Source organism: Varanus komodoensis, unplaced genomic scaffold, assembly GCF_004798865.1.
Source record: "Varanus komodoensis strain SLA01 unplaced genomic scaffold, ASM479886v1 scaffold83, whole genome shotgun sequence".
Taxonomy (NCBI): domain Eukaryota; kingdom Metazoa; phylum Chordata; class Lepidosauria; order Squamata; family Varanidae; genus Varanus; species Varanus komodoensis.
Window position 1 is genome coordinate 2,279,345 of NW_025336520.1, and position 19,990 is coordinate 2,299,334.

Below are 19,990 nucleotides of genomic sequence, written 5' to 3' on the forward strand. Positions count from 1 at the left end.
TTAGGAGCATAAGCTGCCTTTCACTTTGTGCTTGGCACAAATGATTCACAGGATGCCAGAATGGGGTTGTGCTTTTGCTTGCATAGCATAACTCAATAAAAACGTAATTAGTTTTATTTTTTAAAGACACTCATGAGGTGAAACCAGAGACTTCTTCAACATCCTTTGGGGCGGCAGGTGCACAGACATCTCATCTGCCCTGTTATTTACAGGAGATGAAACCGGAGAAGGAAGCCTTCCCATTCAACCTTGGAGGCTGCCTTGCCTCAGGGCTACCGGGCAGGGCCGGCTGCCTCCTCCCTCCCCAGGGTTCATGCTGACCAGTCCCCAGCCCCACCGCTCAGTCCCATCCTGCTTCAGTCCTGTCTTGCTCAGACAGAGAGTGCTCAAAGGAGAGCTGGTGCCATTGCGAAATACCTCCTGGGTGGAACGTGCAGGTCTTACCCCAACAGCCTTAGCGCAAGAGTGGTGTAGTGGTTAAGCGCATGGCTCTGGGACCCAGGCAACCTGGGCTCTAGTCCTTAATCAGTCACGGAGCTCTCAGCCTGACCTACCTCAGAGGGCAGTTATTGTGGGGATAAGACTGAGAGCAGGAGGAAGCGAAAAATGTAAGCCGCCTTGAGTTTTTCAAAGAAGAAAAAAGCAGGATAGAAATCTAGCAAGTAAATGAACGAACAAACAAAACAGCGCTTCTCAGCAGCACTGCTGTCCTGCTGCTTGGGAGAAGAGACAGTGAAACCACTCTTCTTCAGGCACCTATTTTGCTCCAGAGAGTTCACTGAGCATTGCCCAACTACTCCCAAACATTCCTTTGCAGCCATCAGAACAAGAAACATTTTCTATGTTAAAATGCTAGCTGAGATTATAGGATGTAGAATTCTGCCCTCTGTACCAAATTTTCTGCCCCTGCAGTACGCACATCTCAGTGTTCCTGTACGTACACTCCTGTGTATATCCACACAGACAAAGTCCCATTGAGTTAAACAGGGCACACTCCCAAGGTAAGTGTGTAAAACAGCCTTCCGCAACCTGGTGTCTTGTAGATGTCTGGACTTCAGCCCTCAGCATCCCTCACCATGCTAGCTGGGGCCCGTGAAAGTTGTATTCCCACACATGTTGACAGCACATCTTGCAAGGTTTATTTTAAGTTGGGAAAAGTGCAAATAAGATGATCAAGGGGTTGGATGAGATGTTACAGCAGCTAGTCTAGCCGAGAAACAAGGGGAATAAGGGGAAACATAAAGAAGAGGGCAGAATAACACATGGTGTGGGGAAAAAGTGGAGGGACACTTTTCGCCCTCTCCTAGGATACCAGAACCCAGCAAGGTCACCCCATGAAGCGGAAGGCTGGAAGATTCGGGACAGACATGAGGAAGGGCTCCTTCACGTGGGGCATGATTCAACTACGGAATTCACTTCCACGAGATGTAGGGATGGCCACCAGTTTGGATGGCTTGCAAAGACTGGACAGATTCATGGAGGAGCAGCCTATTCATGGCTAACGGACCAGATGGCGATATGCTGCCTCTCAAACCGGAGGTGGAATGCCTCTGTATGCCTGTGCTGGGGAGCATGGGTGAGAAGGGGCTGTGGCATTTCTATCCCGTGTGCAGGTTTTCTGTGGGCAGCTGCTGAGTGGCCTGACCCAGCCTCATGGCTCTTCCGATGTCCTTGTGCTCACCATTACCGCACTGGGGCTAACTGCATCTTGGGGAAACACACATGAATACTATGAGCCTCATAGGGAGAAAAATCCGCAAAGGGGATAAGTCTGGGCTCAATTCGAGGTGTTGGTGATCACTTATAAAGCCCTTAACAGCTTGGGTCCCAGATACCTGAAGGAACGCCTGTGGCCATATTTGCCCTCCCGCCCCTTGAGATCGGCAGCAGAGGCCCTCCTCCGGGAGCCTTCTTAAGAGATATCAGGAAGCAAAGCACCCGGAAGAGGGCTTTCTCTGCAGTGGCGGTGGCGCCCCATCTGTGGAATGCGCTCCCCAGAGAGGTCCGCCTGGCACCGTCGTTATTTGTTTTTCGGCGCCAGGCCAAGACCTTTTTATTCAAACAGTATTTTAATAATCTTTAATATTTATAGATTTTAATTGTGCAGCCAGTGTGTTTCCAGGTTTTAATTGTAATTGTTTTATTTATTTATTGCTGTGAGCCATCCCGAGGCTATGTAGCAAGGGGACAGCCTATAAAAACTTTAAATAAATAATAAAAATAAGTTTGGAGTGGAGAAGCTGCTGGGGAGCGCCCTTTCCCCCTTTACTTCCAGTCATTCCCCAAAGCTGCTTTTCTTTTTTAAAATAGTGCAGACGCTGTAATAAAGCTTGTTGCTTGTGCGTGCGTGCGTGCATGATTTACATGGGTAAACCAATGAGTGCCCCTTGGGGTATGGTTTAAGTCTAGAAGTGTAGATAACATATAGCATTTAAGGCTGAAGTCCTAAACTTATTTACTGACTTACCACTAATTGATAAAGACCCATTGATTTATCACCAAAATTAATGGGACTTATTTCTGACTCAACAGTTGCCCAAGGATAATGCTACCCACCCTCCCAAAGTTAATCTTGGAACTCTGAGCAAATGGGCAAATGACTTTGTCTCACAAGCTTAGGGCTGACATCATCACCAAAACATTTATGGACATGTCTTAACTCTTTCAGTTTTAAGGTGCTTCTGGAGGGTGACTATGGAGATAAAACTGGGAAAAGTTTAAAGGTGAGCATTTCAGATTAAAACTGCAATAAATCAGACCAAATTTCAAACTGGAAAAATATTTCAACTTTCCACCTTCACCAGACCAAAATGCAAGTTTATCTACATCTCTGTTGCAGGCAAACCTCTGCCTGATCTGGTGCACGTTTACTCTGAGGCAAGGGACTTGAGACCCCGCACTTTAATCAGTGTGCTTAGGACCTTGCCTTCCACCAGGCATCTGGTAGTGGAGAAGGACCGCAACACGCACTGCGCTTTCATTTAGCTGCCATGGCTCAGTTTGTTTGGTAGTTGTTGTCTGCTGCGAGTTTGTCGAGGTGCGTAGGCTGCGTAGGCTCAGGCGTGGGCATACAAGCTTGTCAACTTATCTGACAAGAGGAAACTCCAGGCTAGGGATACCACCAACACACTGCAGCGGTTACGCCCTTGGAGGGACGTGGGTGCGAAGAAAGAAGAGTGGAAACAGGTCCGGCGGCATTCATGCCCCGCTCAGCTGGAGGCGGTGTAATGACTGCATATCCTTTCACAAGCCTGAGCAATCAGGCTCAGTGCGCCCAGTTTTAAATTTAACCCAGTGGGTTCGATGAGTCACCTCTTACACTTAGCAGCTCGCATCAAAAGAGTTTGGCTCAAGAGTGGGATGCAAGGAAACAAACTTTGCAAGGGCTCCAGGCCCAAATAGGGCAGAAACACCAGCTGGACACAGTCACGGTGCCGGCCTGGCGTCTTCCAGGCCGGCTGGACTGCAGTCAACCCCAGCATCACCTTCACCATCTGCCTGGGGAGGATAGGGATTGCATCAGGCTGGGGAAAAGTAGCTGATAAGATGTACCTTCTCTTATAATAGAGCAAACAGAGGGAAGGAATTCCTTGCCTCTGATCTATTTAGCATTATGTTGCCAACAACGATCACCACTTCAGTTCTAGGCAGCTTTGGGGCACTGACTAATGCTGCATTTGCCTTCAGCACTGGATCATGGAAATTGTGGGTCACTATCCTGGCCAAAGTCAGTGGCTGTAACCACCATAGATCCATGCAGCCCTGTTTCAAAAAGTTCGTTAAACTGGTGGTTTCATCTGCCCCAAATCGACTTCACTGGGCAACTCAAACTCTTAGTCCTATGTGCTATACAGACAGACAGACAGGAGACAGACAGACAGAGAATGCTCCCCATGTAACTTTTCCTGCTGTGATGTATCCAGAGAAGGAAAGCTGATGGACAAAGGGACGCCAGTGGGCTACACCAGAAACCAGTTTCCGAGCAACAGCAAGATAGCAGTCCCTTGTTTCTCTGCTTGCAAGACAAAGATAGCAACTGTGTGATTTGCGCTGGCATCTGAAGTGGTAGAGAATGCCAGATCAGCTTGACTGGGCACTTTAAAAAAACAAAACCAGAAAGGAGCGGGCGAGCGGAGTTTCATGCTGACTTGCGCGAATTTAGCGGTGTCCTTTCTCCTCGGCGATGTGGGTGCTGAGTGGAGTGTACAAATCCGCAGTTAATCTGCCCGCCGGTGCTGAATGGTACAGTTGGGGGAGCAGGGATAATGAAATGCCTGACATCACCGTTCCAGATATTTCAGCCCGGGCACAGCCTGGCACTTGGCAGCATATAAAGCGCTGGCTCGGAGCTGGAGGCAGCCCGCTGCTGCCCACTGGTCTCCCAGAGCACCCAGCCAGATGGACATCTCCGTTCACCACCCCTTTTTCCGCAGACCCCTGTTGTCCACCCTGTTGCCCAGCTGCATCTTCAACCAGACTTTTGGAGAGCACCTCGTGGAATCTGAACTCTTCCCCAGTTCCTCGGCTCTCAGCTCTTTCTTTCTGAGACCCTTCATCCTGAGGAACCCGAGCTGGCTAGAGAACAGACTCTCAGAGGTAATGTTTCCTCTTGTTAAAGAAGCGCTCTAATTCTCTAGCAGGCTCCTGAAGCAGGTGGAGGTAGGCCTGTTACCTTCAAGGTCACTGTTCTTTATCGGTTAAACTTGTTCATTGGATCTTTACATGCATTTAAGGTGAAAAGCTGAGACGTGAGCATACAAAGGAGATGCACAAAGGAGATGAAGCAGATGATCAGAGATGCAAAAAAGCATTCTGAATACGACAGTGCTAACGACATTAAGAGCAGTGATAAAATGTTCTTTAAATATATTGAAAGCAGGAAACCTGTGAGAGAGGCACCTGGGCCATGGGATGATAGCTGAGTTGAAGGAGCATGAAAGGAAGAGAGGACTGCAGGAAAATGGGATGAACTTATTTTCAGTTGTCTTTCCTGCTCACAATATAGGAGTGGCAGCTGTGCCTGAAGGGGTGGGTTCAGGAGGGAAGTCTGAGGAACTGAGGCAAATACTGGTGGCAAAAGATGCCATGCTCAACCTTAGTGACACAGTGAACGTTAAAGCATCATGAGACCCAGAGAGAATCAGTCTGAAGGAACTCAAGAATGAAAGCGCTGACTGGAAGATCAGCTTGTATGCAGAATAGGGCAACTGACAGGATCAAGGAATTGGAGCAACTCCCCTATGAGGACAGGTTACGACATCAGAATTATTTAGTTTTGCAAAAGGGCAAGTAAGGGAAATTTGATAGAAGTGCACGAAATTACGCCTGGTGTGAAGAAAGTGGATAAGAAAGTGGATTTTTCTCACTGTTGTAATACATTGTTGTAAGCCATCGGGGAGAACTTCAGCTGAGGAATGAAGTAATAATAGAGCCCAGTGGGCTCCTCCCATGAAGCCGATCAGAGGGAGGCTCAAGGCAGATAAAGAGAGTTCTTCTCCACACAGCACACACTAAAGATCAAACTACTGACGGCTGCTAGTCCTGATGGCCACAGGCTACCTCTAGTATCAGAGGCAGCACGCCTACGTACACCAGATGCAGGGGAACATGGGCAGGAGGGTCCTGCAGCGCTCATGAGCTGCTTGTGGGTTCTCAGCAGCAGCTGGCTGGCCACTGTGTGAACAGAATGCTGGACTGAGGGCTCCCTGGTCTGAAGCAGCAAGGCTCTTCCTATGCTCCTAAAACAAAGGCATAAGCATCCGTCATAAAAAACAGCATGCTGATTAAAAACAAAGGCCTAGGAAGTCAACATTCCCCTTAAGCTGCCCCCTATAGTCTCTTTTCTCTAGTAACATGAAAGGTGTTGCCACTAGGAAGGCTCTTGAGGCTACCAAACAAAAGGCACAATTTGTGACAAAAGATGGGAGAAGCAACAGGAAAACAAAGGCGGGCTACATACTCAAGACACCGTTAGAAGGGCAACTGCACAATGAAAGCCTCCCTCAGAAGTGCCCCTCTATCTTTTAGATGAGAATAGGTGATCTGTGAGCAGTATTCACACAAGACACACGGTATGACAGGCATATCTAAATCCAAATGTCGACTCCACATGGGAGTGACCAACCCTAGAAATACAAAAATCATGGTAAGACTGTTTGCAACCATGGCCCTGGAGCATGACCCTATTGGGAAGTTCTCCTCTGCAACGGTACCCATTTCTATGTGACTTGTGTGTGAGAAAGTCTTGCTGAGAATCTTTGGGGCTGAGGAACACCATGGTTGATGAGACCCAGAGGATCCAACACTTAATACATCTTAAATACCATGAGTATCTTAACCAGCTCCTTTATCCGCAGATGCGACTAGATAAGGACAAGTTCTCCGTCAACGTGGATGTGAAACATTTCTCTCCCGAGGAGCTCAAAGTCAAGGTTTTGGGAGATGTGATTGAAGTTCACGGGAAACACGAAGAGCGCCAGGTCAGCCTGTTCTCAGTATTAATGTGTCTGGCAGGGCGATGGAGGTGCAGTGGGAAGGGCCCCCTCAGAGATGGAGATGTTAACATGTTATCTGTCACACAGAAGCACCTCAACAAGATATTTGCGGGTGGACGAAACAGAGGGTCTGCTATTTTCCTAGTGGTTTGGTTCAAACCCGGAAAGGCAAGAGTTGGCTCATCTAGCTCCATGCTACCTGCTCTGAATGGCAGCAGCTCCGCAAGGTCTCTCCTGGCCCTGCTAATGGAGCTTCTTCAACTGAGGGGCTGGGGCTTGAACTTGGAACCTTTCAAAGCAGAGATGCTCCGGCACTGAATGAGGTGTTCTCCCCTTGTACACAATTCACAACCAGGCATATTAGGTGATGTAGTGTTTTACTTTTTCTCTCCCCTTGGAAAGGATGAACATGGTTTCATTGCAAGGGAATTCAGCAGGAAGTACAGGATCCCGGCTGACGTCGATCCCCTCTCCATCACCTCCTCCCTCTCTTCAGATGGTGTCCTGACAGTGAACGGACCACGGAAGCCAACGGAACTTCCTGAGCGCACCATCCCCATCGCGAGGGAGGAGAAATCTACCCTACCAGCAGGGCAAAGGAAGTAGACGGCTCACTGAGACCCATCCTTTCATCTCCGAGGAGGCCCTTCCACTGGACGTAGGCAGCAGAGGGTGCCACTGACTGGCGGTTCTTATTTATTTGTGCTAAGGTCAGCAAATGTGCCTGTTTACTAATGAATAAACCAGTGAGTCAGCATCCGGTGACTTCTTCCCTCCATCTTGGTGACTGGTTTCATGCGAGATGGGGGTGGGTAATTAAAAAAGTGAAACCGGATCAGAGCACAGATGGTGGTTCTGCCGCTGGGGCTGAGCAACCACAACTCCTCCCTTTAAAAAAAAAAAGCACATTACTGGCTCTTCTGCCCTTGGCTACCGAACTGAATAATCAGAGTGCCGAGCATTGCAAGGGCAGAAAAGACAGCCACCAGACCTGTAACACAGGGAGACATGGAAACACAGGGACTCTGCCCTTCACTCTGGGACACATTCTTTTATTTAGGACGCCATCTGAGATTCACTGAATGGCTGCCGAGCTTTCCAGTAGGTGGACTGGGAAGGGGAGGGCGCGATGGAGCCTTCGAAGCAGGCCTCTCAGGTGGTCCTGCGGCTGAGGAAAGCACCCTGGTCATCTTACTGCTTCAGCTGCACCCCTTCTGCTTCCTTGGTTTTCTTATCCACAGGGAAATGGGCTCCCCTGCCGTACGGAGGCTCATAATCGATCATGTAGCACGACCGAGCAGTTGGCTTGATTGCAGGAGGCTGTAGCTCAGGCTGGTGTCCAGGGAACCAGTGAGGTTCCCGTGCAACTCCTGACAGCAGAGAGAGGACAACGCTGAGGAAACCGGGGATCTGCCAGCCAGGCAGGGGGAACACACCCAGAGTTAACCTGGAAAGCACCTGAGGGGGAGCGTTAGGAAGGTGAAATAAGCTGCCCTTTTTGATCACAACTGCATTGTGGGGGCTTCTTCACCTTGCTGGCAGACCTGTCTACTGGTAGTTGTTCACCTTCCTCATTTGCATGCCTACAACATCGCACATGGTATGTTGCAAGCTTTCGCTTTTTGCTTTAAAATTACGACCTCTCTCACTCTCAAACAACAGCACCCATCACTCTGCAAGCAGGATGACCAGGACAATGGTCCAACTTGGAGGGAGAGGACTAGTTCACTCACACATCCAGATGCATTTCACTGGATTTATTCTGGTTCCTGCAGGCCCGTTTACTTAGGTGGACCTTGACCCCATAAGTAAATGAAAGTGATATTTAGTTGCTTCTCATAGCTCTAACCTGACCTTCAGTTCCTCAAGGCAACCCGGATAATATATGGTCATTGTCCATATTCTTCCTATTTGGACTAGTCTGTCAGCAATGCTTGGGTTCAGGAGAATCCAGACCCAGGGGAGGGACTGGATGCATTCAAGGTCCCCTTGCCACCCTTAAATTCTATGTCCGTTTCTCAGTTTCTTGCACCTACTTCTGGTACTGTGAGGTTTTTCCTTGGAGTAGTCTGACGAGTAGGTGGACTCGAAGTAGTGAGCATACTGAAAGGGAAAGCCCAGACTGAGTGCATGTTTAGTTAAGATTAAATTTGGTAGAAACATAATGGAAAAACTCTTAGTGCTGGAATGTCTCCATTTGCAGATGCTTTTGCACATTTGCTCAGAGCTGAGCAGAACGTGTGACCAGCTTCATGGGAAAGTATTAGATGGCCCATACAGCACTCTTCGGCACATTTACGCAGAGCTAAGTCCTGCTGCGTGCAATGGGGCATGCTCCCCTGGAAGTGTGCGCAGATTAGCAGCCAACGAAAATATTAGGAACTGCAAAAAAGCAGGCAAGCAAGGAGGGACAAGAGAATCAGAAGAATGCTGACATTATGTTCTGTGTGTCAGCAGCATGTATGGCGATACCTTAATGCAGTTACTGGGCCAGCCCAGATCCAGACATGCTTCACTTTAAAAATAAATTGCATTCAAGATCAATTTTCCTCACCCATGGACCTGTACTCCAAGAGGAGCCAAGCACGGTGCATTTTTCTGCCTTGCCCAACCCCCACCTTTCCAGCTTTGTGGGCTGACAATGGCAGGAGATGGCTGAGGTTGACCGCAAATGCTCGAGCCCAGATTACCTAGACAACTCTGTAGCTGAGCAGGGAGGCAGACCCAACCACAAGTCCAGGAATTCGACCTCCACCCTGGATTTGAATCAGTGGGGTTAACAGAGGAAAAGCTGTGCTGAAGCAGACCAAAGCTCTATCAAGCCCAGAGTTTTGTTGACACAGTGGTCAAACCCAGCTGCCTGCCAAAAGCCCACTGGTTAGAACATGGATGCTTTCAGACGAAGCGACTGGAGTGCCATAAATTAAAAAGCACCGGGCAATTCTTCCATCATTTTCTTCTTAATGCACTTTCTGCAATAAGAAAAAACGATGAAGTGGTACAAAAATGTGGGAGTGTTGCAGGGTGGTGGTGGTGGTGGTGGCTGGACACCTCCCACAATTCCATGACAAAAGCCTTATCTGGTAGCATCTGCATGTCACATAAAGTGCTGGAGGATCAAGTATTTTAAGTTTACCCTGAAAACAGGCTGGCAGGAGAAGACGCTCTAACCTGGGAAGGGAGAGGCTGGGGCTGCAGCACTCTGCGAATGTCATAGCGCTCCTCATTCCAGTTCCCCAGCAGGGTTTTGTTGGCGTAAGAGTCCTCATTGGTGGTGCACCTCCAGCCATACTGGAAAAACTTGGATGTACTGTTCCAATCTGTCCACACTTCCCCATGGCCATTAGCATGCAATAAACAACCATGAAGAGGGTTAAAGAAGCAGGAAAGGGACATGGCCTAGGAGGAGACAGAGAAGCCAAAAGAAAACAGGCCATAATTATCAGGATGGCTACATGGCAAGCATATCTGTTTTATACCATGTTCTTTGGTGGCCAAAGAATAACTTTTTTTTACATTTTACAGTTTGGATTTCCTTTGCATTCCTTACAAATTTCTATGTCAGCCCTATTCTTTTCCAGTTCATTATCAGTCTGACTTCTGACAACTGGGGGAATCATTACTTATTGGAAGACTGGATTTTAACTAAAGAACATTAGGGATATTTTAAGGGATGGAGGGTGGACTGGGCTGAAATCTTGCAGCAGCAGGGGAATACCTCTGAGTCAGAAGTAACAGTTGTAGTATATGAACTACTGGTCTCATCCAAATCCCACATTTCCTTCCTACTTGGTCCTGTTCTTAGTTCGATTTTGTCTCAGGATCTCAGACCAATGGACAGCCTCAACGCACTGGATGTGAAAGCTGGAGGCTTTTAGCAGCTCTGACAAAGGGAGGTGCTGGGAGCAATTGAAGGAGGGCACTAGAAATGTGATTACTTTTGTTTGTGATGCAATTCCTGGTCATCAACTAGGACCAATGTCATTGGCCTCAGAGCATCCACGGGGTGAAGTCCTTTTGCCCCACACTGTAACATCTGCACTTTTCCAATCTCTCCAAGCAATGGCTATGGCTGCAATCTCCCATAGACTCATTTGTGAGTATGCCCCATTGCACTCAGTGAAATTTACTTTGGGGTACAACAGAAAGGCAGAAATACTACCAACATTTGAAGCAGCCACATCAAGTGTGCAACAGGGAACCATGACATCTGAAATGCCCAAGAATCCCTTGATATACACACCGAGTCCCCCAAAATCACCTTGTTTAAGGCCACAGCCTTGTATCGAACATAAAACTGAATTGGCAGCATCTTTTTCTATTATAGTTAATACAATAATAACAACAACAACAATAGCATATGTACTTTCTCAGGCTTATCATTAGTACAGAAGGGAGTTGGGACATAATCCTGCTAATGCAGGAAGGATTCCTTCCACTGTTCCCCAGTCTGGTTGAGATTCCTGGCAGAAAGGTAATATGCAAGCACAAGCAAATAAATGAAAACTGTCCAGCTTTTCTGTTTCCAACAGCAACCAACCAGTACAACATGAAGCAATGAGTCAAGCATGGGATCTAACTTCCAGCACCTGCTTCTCTGGGTTTTTTTATGCATGGGGGGTGACCTCACCACCACCACCTGTCTTCCTGAACATCAGCCAGCAATGGGAAGTGCCTGCTAAAAAGATTAATGCAACCATAGAGTTCATTACCAGAAATGTGTCCTGAAGCAATAATTTCACCATATTCTGCCCTAGCTATGCCGCATGGGGAGCACCATGTCCAATTCTGGGTGTTACACTTTAAAAAGGGCATTAACAAAGTAGAGCTCGTCAAGTAATGACCAAAGGAGAGTGAGGCATTTGGAAACCAAGTCCTACAAGGAGAAGCTGAAAGAGCTTGTAAGGTTCAGCCTGGATAACGTAGGATGAATGGGAGACAAGCTGCTGACTTCAAACAATACAAGTGCTAGATGTGTTCAGATGTGTTCCCTATTGCTTCAGAAAGCAGGATGAGAAATTAAAGAGAAACTGACTTAGGCTGGACACTATGAGAAACTTCCTAATGATAAAAACTGTTTGGGATACTATTCTCTCTAAGTTTAGACAGAAACGCTGAGATTTGTAGGCCTTCCTTTCCATCTATACTTCATAGGATTGCAGCATTGAAGGCTGAGTCATGCGCCGCAGACCAAGCATCCATCCAGTCCAACATTCCCTCCTAACTGTCCATGGGAAAGATGTAAGCAGGATGTGTGGAGCAGCACTCTCCCACCCATGCTCCCCACCAACTGGCGTGCACAGGGATCCTGACCTACAGGATCCCTGCAATGCTGTGGTCTTCTTGCCAGGCTTGGCGTTGCTTGGGTGGGTGGGGTGGAGGACTGCCTTCACGGATGTTAAGGTTCATGATCATGAAACACTGCGCCTGTGAGGCCTCTCTTTCATGCCCAGCCTGCCCAAAGGAGACTGTTTCCCCTACTGCCCTCCGCACAGCCACAGCAGTCTCATGCCACCGTCCAACGTGATAGAAGCTGGTAGACTGTCACTGAACATGGAGGCTCCACTCCCGCGGTTTTGGTCTCCGCCGATGTCGCCCCCCCCCTTCAATCCTCCTCCTCTTCGTCCTCATCAGCGGCGTCCCCCCACTCGCACCCCGAACTTTACCGCCCTCTCCGCTCGGCCTTCACCTACCGAAGACCCCCGCGCTTCCCGCCGCCTCCAAGACGCTCGCGCGCGCCCGCGAAATCGGCGTCAGCAGACAGGAAGGCGCCGTTTCCACGACAACCGCCCGGCGACGCGCACCGGAAGGCGCAGCCGTCGCTGCCGGAAGTGACGCGGGCCGCCCGCGCGGTTGCCGGCTGCCGAGGGCGCTTTGGCAGGAGAGAGGTTAGATTCCCCGGGCAGGAGTGTTGGCTCACGAGTCCCATCATCCTCAGCCAGAATGCCGCTAGCCGATCCATCCGGAGGCCACCGGCTTGAGGGAAGGCCGATCCAGCGCGTCATCCCGTTCCTCTGATTGGCTGGGGGTGATGGGAGTTGTAGTCCGGCGCCTTTGGCGGGCGCCAGGTTGAAGGCGGCTGAAACAGAGTCCTTCCCTCCACTAAGTGCTGCATATTCGTGTTCCCGGGGTGGGGGATCGCGTTGTAGGGGCACCTGTAAGGTGGAAAAGAAACAGGGACAGCGGGAAAAAGGGAGGGAGACCCCGCAGAAGAGCTGCCTTCAGCCCACCCACCGGTTGACGTTTGGTTATTCCCTAACCCCATCTACAAGAAGCCTCCCCTTTCCCCACTGGCTGGGTAAAAGGGGTTTCCATCCGCCTACTTCACACAGTTGCTGTCTCATCCCATTACACCCATCTACATGCACTGCGTGTGCATTACAATTAGCTTATTGTCTATTCAAGGTGTGCGAGTTAATATTCATCAACCTATCTTCTCTCTTCACCGTGCCCTACGACCCCCTAATCTCATAAGACTACTGGGAGGATAAGATAGGAATAGCACACTTTTTCTTCAAGCCAATTATCTCCCCCACCCCCAGCATTCCTTCAGATAACCACTCCATGACTTGACTAATGGCTCCTTTGTTTCTCAGTCACTGTGTTACTTTTTTCAAGTTAAGTTACCCCTTTGTGAGTACAGAAATTGAAACTTATTCTTAATTTATCCCAGCTTCCTTCTTCACTGAGTGAGTAACAATTCTGCATTGTTTTACTCAGAAACCATAAACTACTACTGTGCTTATTAGGGGAGGTGTGACTTCATCCCTTCTTAAAGTTACTTCAAGTAAAATCCTGTGCAAGACAGAAAAAAGACCTACAATGCTTTTACTGGGACATGCTTGAAGTTGATTGCATGCTTAGTTTGAGAGTTCCTTGAATTTCTTGTCTGCCTAAATATTTTGTATGCTGCTTTCCTGCAAGCCTTATAGATCTCTGTGATGCTGTGAAACAGTACCACCTTTGCTGACCCTGTGTATTTTGAAGTGACAGCATCTTTGGAACCATCCTGACTTCTTGCTTTCATTCCATTGAAGATTTTGCTACCATGAAACCTCTGCACCATCTACCACGTTTCCTGCTGGTTGGAGAAGGAAATTTTTCTTTCTCTGCCAGTTTGTGTGAAGTGAGAGGCTCTGAGGCTTGCATTGTTGCGACCTGCTATGAGAGTGAAGACACTGTTTCTACACAAGCTTTTGCCAAGTCCAACATCCAATACCTGAGAGACAGAGGTAAAAAGAAACACTCCTCTTTGCTGTGGAACCTCTGTTTCTGCTTTTGGAGAACCATTTTTTCTAGGTCAAATTGGATTGTGATTCTGGGGAGGAGTTGTCAGGTCTCAACCTGGTATGACTAAGCAGTTGCAAGGGCTTCAGCCCTGCTTTTGCTGGTTGTCCTTTTATTTACTTGCTTTAGCAAGCTGGACTTCCCCTTTGGCCAACAGCAACTGAGAGGCAAGGGGATAGATGAAGAGACATAAGAAAGGAATGATGTGCAGGAGAAAGCAAATGGATTGTCATCTCCTACCTCAACCCTTTCAGCGCTATTAAAGGAATCTCTAGCTGGCAGTCTGGCAACCTCCCATGGGCCTTTTCTTGCAGTTCCTTGATGTAAGTGGATTGGGCAGCTTCCTTAGGTCACCCAGAGCTTTCTAGTCCATCTGCTGTATACTTGTGGGAGCTAATCTGGATTCTGCAGGTGTCCGGCGTACATAAGATCTTGCCCTGAGGGATGGGGGAATAGTAAATCTTGTTGTGTCAATCAAGCTTTGGAAATGCTTTTTCTGCTGGGTGAATGATATTTTAATTTATTGTTGGGATTTTGCATTTTAAGGTTTTAATATAATGTTCTATTTATTTTATTGTTTTCTGCTTGCATTTTGTTTTCCATTGTTTTGATCCAAATCCTGCTATTCTAAGTCATTCACCTGTTTTTTTTAACATTATAGGAGCTGAAGTTCACTTTTGCATTGATTGTACAAAACTGAAAGACTACTTCTTGCCATCTGAGAGGAACTTTGCTCGCATTTATTTCAACTTCCCCCACTGCGGCCGAAAAGCAGGAGTGAAGAAGAACAGAGAGCTTCTTGCCAGGTTTTTCTGTAGGTGAGGCCAGAGCAAAGGAAGAGAGAGTTCTTTTTTCCTTTTTAATTTTAGTGCTATAATGACTTAAAACAAACTTGGTCCTCAAAATTCTCTAAAGAGAGAGGATGTATATATTTATCTGTACCATAACTCCTAAGCCATGAAACCTGGCATGCCTACTAAGGGGTATGCATACTAATTATTGTATTTTTAAAAGTTTCAATTAACTGTAATTTAAATGGGGCTGTGTGTGTGTTTGAAGCTTGCAGTAACATCTTCGGTCACTCCCCTAGCTACTGCATAGCTTCCTGCCAGTGAGGTGGGCATGATGGGCCCAACTCTGACAGGCAGGTCACTCTGCTTGAAGACTTCCACTCTATCAAACAAAGCAATATTCCAGCTCTTATAAGGCTGGGTCCTGAGTAAGAAGAATTTACAAACTCGAGCCACAAAAGTCCTAAATATTATTATCATTATTACATTTTTATACTGCCCATAGCCAAAGCTCTCTAGGCAGTTGACAGCAATAATCATAGAATCATACACTCAAGTCACCCATCCAACTTCTGCCCAGGCCTGACCCTGCTTAGCTTCCAAGATTAGGCAGGATCAGGCATTTCAGGCTACATAGAAGCTTGTTTTGTATGGGCAAGCAAGTTCAGTTTGTATATTTTGAACCCAAAACATAAATCTTTGCAGTTAGGAGGTGATTTTTTTGCCAGGGCTCTGTCATAGCAAACGGTGTTGTAGTGAGGGAACAGAACGAGCAGAGAATAAAAGCATCTGCCACGTGGACCTGCTAAACCCTTTCTAGCCTACCTCCCCAATTACGGGGGTCATAAAGATCCAGGCTTAGAGCAACATTGCTGAGGTTTGATGAGAAAATCTAAGTAATGCATAATCTGTCAGGAGCCAGGCTGGATGGGACCAAATCCTGTTTCTATTCCCACAGTAGGCCAACAGATGCCTTTGGGAAATGCATGGGAAATGCATAGGAAAGCATTGTGCAACAGCATCCTATACACCGCTTGGAAGTTTCGGTCCCTTCTGTGCAACATTTCAATGACTTGGCCAAAAGTTCCTTTCAGAAGAGGATAACCAGTCAGCCATAGAACCTCCTCTGTCCTCCAAGTTTCACATTCCTTTGCCATCCCAATCATTAAAACCAGTACAGTCCAGGAACTTCTTGGAAGCTGCCCACTCACTGCATCCATCCCTACCCATCCTCCATGCATTCTTGTTCTAGCTGTGCAGACGTCCTGGCAGAGGAGGGAGAGGTCCACGTGACCCTGTGCAGAGGGCAGGGCGGCACCCCTGCAGACCAGCCCGTGAGAGAGTGGCACAACAGCTGGCAAATAGTCGCCATGGCAGCACAGGCAGGTTTCATCCTGAGTGAAGTACATCCATTTAACATCAGAAATGCTTGTGGATATTCATGCACAGGGTACAGGTAAGATGCAGGTACCGTATCCCAAGTGACATCGTACACAACCCTCTTTCACTTCCTGCCTCCTTCCTTTTGCCTCCAGCAGCAGCGTTCTCAGAGCTTTGTTGAACAGAGGAGTGGATTGGCCCTCTACCTCATGAAAGTCCCATGAAAATGTAGGAATGTCAGCAAGGAATGGAAGGTTCTCCATCACTACCAATTCCTTACTTTAGGATCCCATCTTGTGCTTTCAGACAGCCTAGCATTTAACACCCAGGATTTTCAGTTCCATTGGCTTACTATCAGCCCATGTTTTGATTTTATGCTTATCCTAGTCAAAAATGTCAGTTGGTGTCAGAACACTCTTGCCTTGTTTATCTGTAGGAGTCAGGATAAACCTTTCTGCGTCGAAGGAGCTCTGAGCCACATATTCACACGGGGGTTGCCTTTTCTCCAGCCCAGACCTGTTATCTGTCAAGCAGAACTGGAAGGCCATTTGATTTCCTTCCTAGTACCAGAAATATTTGCTGACAAAATTAACAGGTATGTAACTGAGTTTCCCAATCGTATGAATTTATGCACGCACAGCAACTGATGAGTGTGTTTTAAGTAGAAATTCCAAGCTGTCTTAGCAGGGGAGGTTGGCACTCCAATCCTCACTGTGCTTACTGATTCCATCGACTTTAGTTGCATTTACATCCAAGTATGTATGTTCGGAACTGAAGTCTATCATCTTAAATGTCATCCTGTGTAAACCTCACTATGGCTTCTGCTAGATACAAATCCTGGTTTATAGGAGCACTTTGTGACCTGGGACATGTCATTATTCATGATAATCTTCTGCCATCACTGATGAAAAGGTGTTCCACCAGACAGGAAACAAATGACCCAGGCTAGTCCGCATGTGGAAAATAGATGAACAGCCACAGAGTGTTTCCATTTGTGAAATGGGGATGTTGATGGTGCTGGGTGGGCAAAGGCTCATGGAGCACGCTGCAGATTTGGGGCTACATGAATAATACGCTGTTTTCTCATGCACATTGATTTTAGCAACTTAGAATGCTGCTTCTGTGTTTTACTATTTCAAATAGGCATTTCCTGGATATCAGTTCGGAGCATCCTGTAAGGACAGTCAGTGAAAACCTCACCGATGAGCTTGGCAAATCTTTCCCAGTTCAGAAGGTGAACTCTTCCATTTCCTTGGTGTTTCAAGGCAGCTCCAAGTCCCGCTCCCTCCTGGATACCTCTTGGATGGTTCCTGTTGCCAGAAGCAGCCTAAATTCCAAGCCTGTGGCTAACAAAATTGGAAGGAACGCGGAGACCTTTGTCCTTCCTTCTAGTTCTCCTGGCTGGAGTGGCAGCAGTCTGTCTCCTGACTTGGAAAGCAACTGGGTGTTGGGACAGTATTATCTCAGGCCTTCCTTGTTGCCGTTTCTTCATGAAGTTGTACAACAACCACAGTTTCAGCCGGGGACTTTCCTCGTCCTCCGTGGGCTGGCCTTTAGGAAAAGCAAGATCTCCACTCATGCACCACCCATTTTTCATGAGATGGTCTTTCTCTGCATGGCTGAGACGGGCACAGAAGCTGTAGGACTTGCACACTCCCTGGCAGGAAACCTCTCAAGGACGTTAAACTCGATGCTTCAGCCTTCAGGTGTCCAATTGTGCTGTACGACAAACAAACCAGAAACAGCACAGCTGTGTATCTTTGAACCCCAGCCGCACGAATTCAGATATTTTGTGACTGTGGCCCTGGACCCATCTAATGCTGACCCAAAGGAAGTGTTTGTAGGGACAGTCAGCATAGCTCCGTGGCAGCCAAAAAGCATCGGCCAAGAAATCGTTTGTGCCTCTTTGAACCTGGATCTCCTGGCTATGCAGGTGTGTGGAATCGTCGACTGGCGTATGCTCTGGACCCCCAGTAGGCGCTTCCTGGACCAGTTTGCTGGAGGGCGTTTGGGCCCTTTCAGGAACTTCTCGCTGTACCCACCCTCCTACAGCCACGACATCAGCTTCTGGGTTCCAGAACTGGAAAGATTTGACGAAGCAGAGTTTCACGCTCTTGCCAGGCGCGTATCTGGTGAAACAGTTGTGTCTGTCCAACTGCTGGATAGTTTTCTGAACCCCAAAACAGCACAGACGAGCCTCTGTTATAGGGTCACTTACCAGTCTAGCGACAAAGCACTCACAGGCCAGCAGGTGGCAGCTCTGCAGATGAAGCTGAGGGAGGAGGCAGAGCATAGTTTGCGCGTGATTCTGCGGTGACCCTTCGTCCTCATGCGCACAGATTTTGCTAGGGCCTGTCATTCCGGCTGCTCTGAGAAGGGGGGGTGCGCTTGCCTCCTTGAGAGTGTCTTTCATCAGGCCAGCCAAACACCTTTTACAAAGGCCGGGTGGGCTTGAAGCAGTCTTCCTTTTTCACCAGTGAATAGGATAAGGCTGTTTTGTGTGTTGTTTCTACCCTGGTTTTATTTATGTATTTATTTATATTTTTACATTCATATGCCACTCCCTGCTCCTAATGGAGTCTAATGGTTTTGGTTAGTCGGATATTTAATCTCATAAATGGAAACGATGGAGGAGAAACTCCCAAGCTTTGCATGTTTAACTATGCAATGTGCATAGTTGAAAAAGAATCTCTCTGAAGTGGAATCCTAGCATTGTCTTTAAAGTTCGCAGTGAAGCTATTTACTGCCAGTGGTATTTTATTCTGCCTTCTGTCAGAGGAGGGACAGTTCACCACTGCTGAAGGGCAGCGGACTAGGAAAGGCTGCTCTCTCTGGTATACTTTACAGGATCGGTGCTTCTGCTTGCAGCAATGCCCACACCTGTAGGCAGCACAATGCAAAGAGAATGGCTGATGAAATCCAGAGATATTTATAACTACCAGCCTTGCAAAGACTCCAATCAGCAAAAGCCATCTGTTATTTTTAGAGAGGATTACTGCAGTTGTTACTTTGGCTAAATTAAGAGACTGTCACAATTCCTTTGTGTCTGTCAGCCTTGAGGTCTGGCTGTAACCGGCAGGAGAATACCGCTATCTTTTGGATCTGACATCAGCCATTTTCTTGACTAATCACTTCGGATGCTCAGAAGCTGGGTGAACACAGGGCCTATTTGAACCCCGTGCAGTAGCTAAGCCACAACACCTCATGCCTCATTCTCACACAATTAATACTCTTTGATATATTTGCTGTGGAACTCAAGACTGCCTGCACAGGCACTGCAGCTGTGATCTTACGGTTAAATACGGTGGTGTGTACTTCTAAATAAGTGTGCCTGCAATAAGATTGCACTGCTTGGTGGCAATTCTGTAGACACTTACTGAGAAGTAATCTTGTTTAGATACAGCAGGACTTATTTCTGAGTAAATAAAGATAGGCTCAGGGATGTTCTTGGCTCATTACTTTTCACAGCAATTGAATGTATACAGACAGACATGAAGCAAACAGACAGATGCACCAATTTTTGTCTTGGTTTGCATACAGCAGGTGGAGGGTGGACAGTTTTAGTCTGTAACAGATTACATAATGATGGACAGGCTTGCAGAATCCCTTTAAGCGCTCACTCATGCAAAACACCGTAACTACCTGTATGTATTATCGGCAACTTGTGCCCGATTCCATAAATGGCACTAAGCATTGTATTCACACTTGTCCGTTTTTACTATTTTATTGTGGTACGCGTCTGTATTTATACTTTCTCGACTGGCTAGCCCAGAGCTGCTGTGGCACCATAGGTGGCATACAAGTGCTTTAAATAAATAAATCACTGCCTAAAGAGCCTTTGGGCTATTTGGTGGCATAAAAGGGGAACGAGATGTGTACAGATCATAAATTATGATCCTGAGCAGTGGACTCAGCTGGAAGGGCTGCTTTCGACATGCAGTCTCTGGCTTCGTTTGCCGATCTGTCTTGAGGAGAGAGGGTGGTGCTGTTTGCACTAAGGGAGCACGTGCACTGCAGCTTCACAGCCCTTCCCAATGC

General features: G+C 47.5%; 3 protein-coding genes across 6 annotated transcripts; 2 read left to right on the forward strand and 1 right to left on the reverse strand.

The window, feature by feature from the left end:
- Positions 1 to 3,732: 3,732 nt before the first annotated feature.
- CRYAB (crystallin alpha B) lies at positions 3,733 to 7,100 on the forward strand. Of its 2 annotated transcripts, XM_044456376.1 has the most exons (4): positions 3,733 to 3,737; positions 4,360 to 4,596; positions 6,357 to 6,479; positions 6,897 to 7,100. In XM_044456376.1, exons 2-4 carry the CDS (start codon positions 4,399 to 4,401, stop codon positions 7,098 to 7,100), a joined length of 525 nt encoding a protein of 174 aa, XP_044312311.1. In that variant the 5' UTR covers positions 3,733 to 3,737; positions 4,360 to 4,398. The 2 variants fall into 2 exon arrangements, with proteins under 2 accessions (XP_044312311.1, XP_044312310.1); XM_044456375.1 differs by lacking the exon at positions 3,733 to 3,737 and having other exon boundaries at positions 4,101 to 4,596.
- A 425-nt stretch (positions 7,101 to 7,525) lies between these two features.
- On the reverse strand, positions 7,526 to 12,236 carry CUNH11orf1 (chromosome unknown C11orf1 homolog). The gene is made up of 4 exons (XM_044456377.1): positions 12,188 to 12,236; positions 9,666 to 9,893; positions 8,531 to 8,597; positions 7,526 to 7,864 (listed from the first exon to the last, which is right to left on the reverse strand). The coding sequence occupies exons 2-4, from the start codon at positions 9,888 to 9,890 to the stop codon at positions 7,686 to 7,688; spliced, it is 471 nt and encodes a 156-aa protein (XP_044312312.1). The 5' UTR covers positions 9,891 to 9,893; positions 12,188 to 12,236; the 3' UTR covers positions 7,526 to 7,685.
- A 111-nt stretch (positions 12,237 to 12,347) lies between these two features.
- Positions 12,348 to 19,650, forward strand: FDXACB1 (ferredoxin-fold anticodon binding domain containing 1). 3 transcript variants are annotated; one of them, XM_044456314.1, is made up of 6 exons: positions 12,348 to 12,382; positions 13,532 to 13,726; positions 14,443 to 14,599; positions 15,825 to 16,028; positions 16,389 to 16,547; positions 17,096 to 19,650. In XM_044456314.1, exons 2-6 carry the CDS (start codon positions 13,543 to 13,545, stop codon positions 18,267 to 18,269), a joined length of 1,878 nt encoding a protein of 625 aa, XP_044312249.1. In that variant the 5' UTR covers positions 12,348 to 12,382; positions 13,532 to 13,542; the 3' UTR covers positions 18,270 to 19,650. The 3 variants fall into 3 exon arrangements, with proteins under 3 accessions (XP_044312249.1, XP_044312248.1, XP_044312251.1); XM_044456313.1 differs by lacking the exon at positions 12,348 to 12,382 and adding an exon at positions 12,394 to 13,183; XM_044456316.1 differs by lacking the exons at positions 12,348 to 12,382; positions 15,825 to 16,028 and having other exon boundaries at positions 12,394 to 13,726.
- Positions 19,651 to 19,990: the final 340 nt, after the last annotated feature.

Bases quoted from the DNA above. Each gene is read 5' to 3' on its own strand.
- CRYAB (XM_044456376.1), top strand. From the start codon at position 4,399: ATGGACATCTCCGTTCACCACCCCTTTTTCCGCAGACCCCTGTTGTCC. The intron at 4,597-6,356 runs GTAATGTTTCCT...CTTTATCCGCAG, and splicing joins TAGAGAACAGACTCTCAGAG to ATGCGACTAGATAAGGACAA. The intron at 6,480-6,896 runs GTCAGCCTGTTC...CCCCTTGGAAAG, and splicing joins GGAAACACGAAGAGCGCCAG to GATGAACATGGTTTCATTGC.
- FDXACB1 (XM_044456314.1), top strand. From the start codon at position 13,543: ATGAAACCTCTGCACCATCTACCACGTTTCCTGCTGGTTGGAGAAGGA. The intron at 13,727-14,442 runs GTAAAAAGAAAC...TTAACATTATAG, and splicing joins CCAATACCTGAGAGACAGAG to GAGCTGAAGTTCACTTTTGC. The intron at 16,029-16,388 runs GTAAGATGCAGG...GTTTATCTGTAG, and splicing joins TATTCATGCACAGGGTACAG to GAGTCAGGATAAACCTTTCT.
- CUNH11orf1 (XM_044456377.1), bottom strand. From the start codon at position 9,890: ATGTCCCTTTCCTGCTTCTTTAACCCTCTTCATGGTTGTTTATTGCAT. The intron at 8,598-9,665 runs GTTAGAGCGTCT...TTTCCCTTTCAG, and splicing joins CCCAGCCTCTCCCTTCCCAG to TATGCTCACTACTTCGAGTC. The intron at 7,865-8,530 runs GTAGGTGCAAGA...CTCTGCTGTCAG, and splicing joins AAAACCTCACAGTACCAGAA to GAGTTGCACGGGAACCTCAC.